Below are 8981 nucleotides of genomic sequence, written 5' to 3' on the forward strand. Positions count from 1 at the left end.
TTTTTATTGTTGTTTTGATAGAAAAGAAAAAATATTATTACATTTTAGGAGTCAAACAATCAGGTTCTCCATGTTGGTTATAGACTCCACCCACCAATCGCATCATAAATGCGTTTCATGCCAAAGCTGACGATAGGACGTTACTTTAAACGTACGAGAGGAAATCCCACTGCAGACAATCACATTCGACCTCTGCGGCGTTTTTGTTCAAATTTGCTGAACTCCCGCGAATAAGGGAGGGGGATTACTGTACTTCCTATATAAATGGCGGGTTATCACTCGAGCCTATGTGAGCTCAGAGTTTCGCGAGGTAATCAGCAGAGCCTGTGGCTGCAGCCATCCCGAGATCAATGGGAGTCATCTATTGTAGCTAGACCGCTCTCGTATCCCACCGGAGCTGCAATACTTGCAGTGGGAGCCCGGGGTTAAGGTTGCCAGTTATATTAGTCTTTTCCTACCAAAGCGAAAGATCCCACGCAGGGGTGGAGTTGATGTTCTGGTTCTGAACTTCCTTCCATGTAATGATTGTCAGTCGCCTTCTTGTCTGCAACCAGGTCCCCCTCAAAAAGCTGAGTCCCTGAGTGGCTGTCATGATGCATCTTCCTTGACAAAATTCAGGTTTTTGAACTCAATTTACCAAAATGCCAAAATTGCACCCAAAACCTTGCCAGACCGCCGTGCCCTAAACTCAAATTGCGCTGCAGGACCTCTTATCTCGTCTGTCCATTGATTTAACATTGAAACCTGATGTGTGAATCGCGTTTGGTGTGAACACAGTTTTAGAAACACAACTGAATAAAAGAGCAGACTTTCATGTACTATTTATTTTTTAGGGCATTTACAGCTGTTTCAAAGGAGTGGAGGATCCTGGTCGCTCATCTGGTTTGGCCAAACCCGACCTTACCTCAAATTATGCTCAAGCAAATATGCTTAAGATGCTTCGTACTGCCAAGGATCTAGTCTCCACAGCCAATGTAGAGAGCTCCCTGGACAATGCTACCAAGACTATTGAGCACTTGACTCGTCACGGTGGCAGCTTGCCTGTCCGTGTGCCACAGGTCACCACCGAGGCGGTGCCAGGAGGCTTTGCTTATGTCACAGAAAACCATTGCTCCCTTCCTCAGCGCGCCTTCACCCCGCCTCTAACTGGTGTCAGCTCTCTGAAACAGGAGAGGAGTGTCACCAGACCAACGCCACTACGCTACACACTCCCCACTCGCTCTTCATCGTGTCTGTATGACAGACCGCTCCCAGTGTCCAGTCTGAGCAGTCCTCATCTAGCCATGGTCGAGCCCCACCCCCATCAGCATCCGCAACACTATCAAACCACTGGGCGCATCTATGTGGACTCCCACTCCCAATCGCCATTCATCTCCTATACCGATCTGCCAAACATGTATGCATCTCATCCAGTCTCCTCACCTCAAAACCAGCATGTCCAGCTGAGCTTTTCTCAAAGGAAAAGAAGGTCCAGGAGTTTTCAGTGTGAGAATGGAGATGTGGAGATGAGAAAACACGGGGAGCTAAGAAAAAGTGACAAAACGTCCTTAGGTTTTAGCGAGCTCAAAGCCAACCAGCTCCAAGAAAACCATTTGTCTGCCCCTAGTGTTGATAACATTTACTCAGGAGAGGGCATGTGTCCTCGGGTTGAGAACTACAGCTCCTGGCCCCCGGAGGACCTTGTGTTGAGAGGGAGGCGCCGGCATCGCCGGCCCTCTTTCCTTAAAGCAACTTGGGGAGGTGAGGATATTCATCCACTCGACGAGTCCCAGTCCTCTTTGTCCAGTCAACCTTCAACCTTGCCAGACTTGTTTCCATGCGTTCAAACCTCATTAACGTCAGCTAAGACTTACAACCCCGCCCACCTCCGAAACAATCTGTGCCTGCCAAGAAACCAGGCCTACCTCCACATCAGAGAGGACCAGAGGAAACCTAATGGCCGAAAGGCCCAAAGGTTACGCTACTCCCACTCCACCCATCTCCCAACATACGGAGAAGCAGTGCGACACGGGACGGGGTTCGGGCGGGGTATGGTACGGAGAGCCACAAGTTTACTCAACCGACAGTACGCTCACTACCTGAACTCATACCCTGGACTCCCCCTCTACCACGGCCCTCTGGACCTGCAGCATCACAGCCAGGCTTCAAGTCCTGTGTGCCAGCTATTGGCATGTGGGGGTGGAAGATGTGGGGGCCAGCGGGCCCTGCTTTATCAGGACAGCGTCTATGGGGCCTATGGAGTCTATCAGGGATCCCAGATTGGAACCGAAGCTCAAGGAGGACAGGGAGTGGGTGGCCAACCGGCAGCAAGCCCTTGCGTACTTCGTCCTTGGCGAAGAGTGTCCAGTCTAGAATCAGAAGTCTGATTGGAATCTACAATTACTTTTTGATAAATACTATTGGAAGACAATAAACATCACCACTGTGGAAATATTATTTTCCTGAAATGTATTTGAAAGGAAGAATACTATAATTTAAAAAAATAATTGTTTGTTTTTAATGTACATTTTGGCAAAAACAAGACGTAGCACAAAAATGACATTTGTATCTTGAAGATTTCTACATCATGAACTGGTAAAACAGACAGCACAATCATCAGTCTATGAGCCGTGCAAAGCGGGAGTTGACTTGTCTTATTCACTTGCTGCTTTTCCATGAACATCGTTTGCATTTTTGGGGCTCGACCAGGATTCAGGGGCGTTGGGTTTATAGGGCTTGGGTTGACTCCATCATACTTTAGTGTGTGTTGTGCGGACGTGTCTTGTGGACGGTTCAGTCAGTTGTAGGTGTTGTCAAGTGAAGGGGCTGTCAAACTGGGATGAAGCAGCCAAAAAAAAAAAAAAAAAAGCAGTCCCTGTAGCAGAAGATCTAGAGCTGCTGGCAAGCACTTGAGAAGGTTTAATCTCAACAAGATGTTTTCTGAAAAGACAGGTACATGCTGTTGATTTATAAGTATAATTAAAGCCTTTATTTAGTCCGAAGAAGCAACAACGGTTTGAAAGCAGTCCATATGAACACACTCTGCACAATCATTGCAGAATTGGGATAGCATTGACCAGCACTCGGTGTCTTAAACCACAAACTCATCATCCTCTCTTAGTCTCCTTGTGAGGCTGAATTTCAGCACAACAAAAAAAAGAAACAAACACAGGGCCTCACGAACTCTGTAATTTAAGTACTATATCAGTATAATGAATGTGTTTTTGAGGGTGGTTAGTGTCACATTCATGTATTCTACATATGCTAGGATTTATAGTCACTCTTTTTTCTAAGATCACCTCTGACACATTCTAAGTGTGTTGCTGTTTTATTGGTACATTTGCTTTTGACGTTTTGATTCTGTCGGTCGACTGATAACGATTTTCATCACTTGCCTTTTTCCACGATTTTATATTTCCTCGTCATTCCTCCCCTTTCCCATTCCCTCTGTTTTAGTTATTGAATTTACATTAGATATCGCAAAGCTATTCTAGTATCTATATTATGAAGCCCCTCCTACCCTGTAATTATTCACTTAGACCAAATAAAGAGACTTTTTAGATGAACTGGTTTCTGTGTTTTCTTATGTTTATACACCAAATGCAGAAACTGCTCATTTTATACTGAATTATATTTAAATCTCGTGGTGTTTTGGTTCTTGTTAATACTTTTATGGGCGATAACTTCATTTATTTATTAAATTATGGGAACAAAAAGAACATTTAATCTTAAAGCAAAATGATAATAACAGAACAGATAACATAAGAGATCTAATGGATATGACATCAGCTAAGTCACGGAGTGAAAATCGACTCAATACAAACATTTCACGATATCTATTTGTGACTCCACTGTATTCTGATGATGAAAATGCGGATTTATTAAAAAGATTACATTTAAACACGTTTAAAAATTGTTGGGCCGCAATGCATTGTGGTCAATATTCCCTAATGTAGTGAGCATTGATGCACGCTAATTTTTTGCAAAGACTTCAGGGAGATTTCTTGCACACTTGATTTTGGAATTGTAAATTCAGACAGCATTACAAATTGGTGAACACACCATATTGTGCACTATATAGTGCGTAGGGAAGGAATTTGGATAAAGCCTGTGTCTCTTCTTCTGCATTGCTGTAAGTAGCAAATAGTGAGACACACACCTACAGTGCCCTCTAGTGGTATTTAAAGGGAAAACAACATCTTAGGATATATCCCTCCCTAAAAACAAACACCTATACAAAATTAAAAGTGCAGCTTATGCTTTAAAAATATGGTAATTGGCCTAGAAAAAAAAGTTAATTTTAAAATACACAAACATGCACTCTATATGACCTAAAAAACAAATTTCATTAATATAAAAGAGAGTAATTGTGTTTTAACAGAATTTTCCAATCAGGCTTATACATTTATTTTTTATGTAAAGTAAAAATACTTTTGGACAGGATCGGGGGATTGTTCCTTTTCAAAACCATCCCCCGGTGGACATCAAAGGAACTGCACTGCTGTCGTCCTGTTTTTCTCTTAATTTCCTAAATACAAGGTGGGGGTTTCAGTGTTCTAGGTTTTGATTAATAAGAACAAATCAACAAAACTTTCTTCCACTTTGGTTCCACTTTAAATATGTTAATATGGAATAGTTCACAAATAATGTCTGAACTCTCCCAGAACTGCATCTGTTGGAAAGTGGGCACTGGCCTACTTTTTCTGCTTTAACAGAACCCTTTATATAAGCAGAAGGAAATGACAAAAGTAGTTTTATATGTCCTTAAAAAATGTAATGAAAAAGAAATGAAGATGATCTGGTGAGTGATCAAAGTCTCCTTCTCTGATCTTGTCATATGGAGGTCAGCTATCTGCTGCAGCCTCCTGGAGGAATATTTCTGGAGTTTGACTCACATGTCGACCTGTTACTGACACAAATCCAAAGCAGGAAAAAATGGACCAATCTGACCGGCACTTCGTTTCTATGAGTTATTCAGCTCTTGATAAGATTTCAGATGGGTTAGTTGTAGTAGCTTCGAGACCGATGGTTAAGAACAGTTGGCTGCATCAAATCTATACAAAGATTTGAAGTCAAGGTGACCTGTTGCCATGTATTTTTCTGAAGACCAGATAGGACTTCATTCAGGGGAGCCGATGAGTAATGTTGCAGAGTTTCAACATTGATTACTTTGATTTTTTCATTATACTTTGCTTTGTAACTGGAGCATTGCCTTACACAGAGACAGTTTTTCATAGGAAAAAAAAAGATTTTGATTTTTTAAGAAGCAAATTTACATTTATGAACAGGTTTTTGTCATAAAAATCATAAAATAATATGACTAAACAGAACGTTTTTGTCTATTTCATGTCATCAACTGCTAACTTAAAACAAATACATATTTGCACTAAAACATTTTACTTGTAATATTAAAGTTTTTCACACATTTCTGCACATTCATATTGACATAAATAGGGTTTTTGGTGGGTTAAATATTTTTTGTGGATGATTGTACTTCCCTGTTATGACTATTGTTGGATATTTATTTGCATGGTAAGTTGATCAAAAATGATTAGATTGATTAAATGTTTCCTGAAAACAAGTTTAAACACTGAGTAAATTAAATTAACAAACTATAACTTAATCTATCACGTAAAACTTTGGCATGAAACAAAAGTAAGGAGTGAAAAGACTTTTTTTAACTTGTCCTGTCCAACAGCTAAGCAAACAGGCAGAAGCTGAAGGCCGTTTGTATTGGACAGATTTTACTTTTACAATAGAGGTTATGTATCTTATAACACCCAGGGTGTGTATTTGTATACACCCCTTCTGTGTATTATTATTTATATATTTATAAAATTGTATGTTTTTTACATGAATATTTTCTTCTTTTTTGACAGAGGGAAGAAAGGGGAAACTGTGGGGGAAGTAAAGGAAAGAAAAAAAGGGGTGGGGGCTGAAATAGAAGAAAAAAAGAAATACGGAGATACAGGTGGCAACCTGCTAATTTGAATTGTTTATGATTTTGAGCATCACAACCTTAATGTCAGCTAGAAAGAAAAATGTTTTATCCAAAAATGAAATTCTCAACATAAGACAGACTTTTTAAACTGATCATGGATTATACCAAAAAGTAACTGATGTATCCATCAATACACTGTAGGTTAGGAGCCTGGGACATAACAGACAGAGCTTAGTGTGATAGTGTACACGCACAAGTGGGGTGGAAATGCATGATAGGATAAGATGATAAGACTGAATTAAGTCATGACAACAATCACGAAGTGGTACTGAAGTCTATTTATCAATCCATCCATCCATAAGTTCCTTCCAAGTGACTGAACTTGATGCACTCTTCAAGGGAGCCAAAGTAAGTTAATTTCATCTCCAGGATACTCTAAATAAAGTACAACCAAAATGTAATTGATTTCAAAGAAAACAAAATAAATTGATGCGTATTTTACCCCTTTAATAGATGAATTTAGAGTTTAGCTTTGGACCCCGCACAGAAACATGCGTTTGAGTGACCACTTCCAATGGAAGTCTAAGTAAATGTGCATAAACGAGCGTTTCAGATATCTGCGTGTCTAAGACCGTATTCAGGCTCTAAGTACAAAAAGTGCAGCCATTGAACCAATCAGGAACTTGGAAGTGACAAATGGATTGCATCTTTTTGGTTTATGAAAGTGCCAACCGTTTGAAAACTGATCATGAAGAAGAAGTATAAATTGCGGTTTGTGTGCAGATGGAAATAAATGACACAAAGGTTCTCAAATATCAGAATAGAGCTGTGAAAGAAAAAGAGTCAGATTTGCACCAATTCTCCTCTAACGGGAGTACTTGCTCTAGTATAGGATAGCGACAGTCCAGCGTGAACACCGTGTGCTACCAGCACGTTCAAGAACGCATAAACGCATACCACATGTCTGTGTGTGCATAGCATTAGAGTTCATCTGCAAGGCTTTACAGATCTCCAGTAGTAGGAGGACTCCATAACACTTCAACAGTAGAACCACAAACAGGTTCAACAATGTCTCCCTGGAGAGGCGACGCAAACAAAGACGTAACGACCCATTAGGAGCTTTTACCAAACATTTACTATTCACGTCGTGAGAACTCAGGAGCCCACAAAGACCCCCCCTTGAGGCTCTAACATCATTTATTTATGCGCCTGTGCGCTGACAGACACACGTCACTGCGTCATTTTCCACGAGGGACATTCAGCTTTCAGCTCTTTCATCCAGTGCATGCATCCTCTTGCTTTCAAAGGCTTTTCAAATAGGATTATTGCTGAGAATTTAAACCGAATGTGGTGACCCAGTTACTTCTAAGTATGCTGATAAGCTGGGAGCTGCAATCTTGCCGGTGTCATCTACCACCACGTCTGGAGTCATCACAGAGCAGATACCTGGTCTTCTCACACCCCCAGATTGAAATGCTTTAAGATACAACAGCGTCACCTTGAGACAAGAGGTCAACCTGGAGAGGTGAGGAAAATCTAAAGAAAGAAATGAAACAGCAATAAACACAAAGCTAAAGGTTTGATTTTATTTGTGAGATAGAAGTTTAAAAGAATGGAAGTCAAGGGGGAAAGAAGATGAGTGGGGAAAAATATGAAGGCAGTCAGAATGCAAAGTGAGTTGGAGATCATGGGAAATGGAAAATTCGTTTTTCTATGTGGCTGAGAGCGCGAGGATTATCTGTTGAATTTCAGAACAACTGATGAGGGGGAAAACCAGGCAAACTTTTAGGGGGGGAACTCAGATCACCTGAGAAACTACATTTAATTTGAGAAAAACAAGCATACAAAATACTAAATCAATGATTTAATAAGATACTATTGAAGTGGAGCAGTATCATAAGTGTGATGGCTCATGAAATAACGGTAAATGCAGCAGTTAAACTTTGAATTTGGAGTTTCAAGTTTGTGCACGTGTGAAACGGCCTCCCTGCATCCAGAGACCAGGCGATTGGATCTGCCAGCAAAATGTTAATTACTTCAGCAATCTTCAGGCTCACTTCCTACAATCAATCTTATCTCTGGGAGCAGAATGACTTCTACCATATAGAGGCAGCTGCAGACCAAGTCTCTGGCTAAAACAGTTTTTTTTAAACAACCACTCCCATGAAAATTGTGTTTTTATTTTTTTTTTTTTTTTTTTGTCACGTTTTTGTCTGATGATGCAGGAGAAATATAAAGAAAATTAACATTAATTTTGTATTCTTAGTATTTCCTTATTCAATTTGTGTGAATCTGGAACAAGGTAAAAAATGCAGTTTAAAAAAAAAAGAAAAAGTAGAAAATAAGCTGGTTGGGTCAAAAACTACCCAGCTCCGCATCCACTTGTACGATAGATCCGTGCACGTCTTCGTTTTCCTCGTCTGAGCTGGCTCTGGCTCCAAACTGTTCACCATTTTTGTTGCACCAGTGATATCAGGTTGGGGTTGTGAAGGGCTAGCAGGAGAGAGTGTAAACAGAGAACTCTCAGCATTGGAGAAAGGAAGGAGGAGTGGGGTTGGTCTGTGCCAACAGTACTGCATACAATTCAGAGGTGAAATTCTAATGAATTCCTGCCGCTCTGCAGAAACTATGTTCTATATGATATAAGTTTTTTTATTATTATTATTGTGGCTAAAACAGCAAAACCATAATTGGAAGACTTCTCCTTTGAAAATAGATCCAAAGATGAGTGGAGTGGGACTTTAAATGAACAAAAAAAGCATCTTAGCCGAAGTGCTTTTTCCTTCATTGTTCACTTCTGTCACAGAATGAAGATGATTTGATAAAATAAGCAAAAAGTGTTGTATGTTAAGTGAACAAAAAATATTTATCTCCAAATTGAAGATTCATACAAACTAATTTTACTCAAACTATAATCTTAACATAACATGTAATCACCAAATTACCACTTTACCAAAATAAATATTAAGAAACTTATTGACATTTATTAATAATGAAACATTAATGTGTTTTAATAGAATGTCTCACTATTTTGTTTTGCTATATATATATATATATATAT

The 8981-nt window shown here is 39.9% G+C and overlaps 1 protein-coding gene across 1 annotated transcript in view; it reads left to right on the top strand.

The window, feature by feature from the left end:
* The window catches only part of LOC112154559 (glutamate receptor ionotropic, NMDA 2C), a 74427-nt gene extending 70882 nt beyond the window's left edge, over nt 1-3545 (top strand). Inside the window, exon 16 of the mRNA XM_024285589.2 lies at nt 834-3545. Within this exon, the coding sequence (XP_024141357.1) occupies nt 834-2366 (1533 nt within the window). The 3' untranslated portion in view covers nt 2367-3545. The remainder of the gene's footprint in view (nt 1-833) is intronic.
* Nucleotides 3546-8981: the final 5436 nt, after the last annotated feature.

This window comes from Oryzias melastigma, linkage group LG19 (genome assembly GCF_002922805.2).
Source record: "Oryzias melastigma strain HK-1 linkage group LG19, ASM292280v2, whole genome shotgun sequence".
NCBI classification, from domain to species: Eukaryota; Metazoa; Chordata; class Actinopteri; order Beloniformes; family Adrianichthyidae; genus Oryzias; species Oryzias melastigma.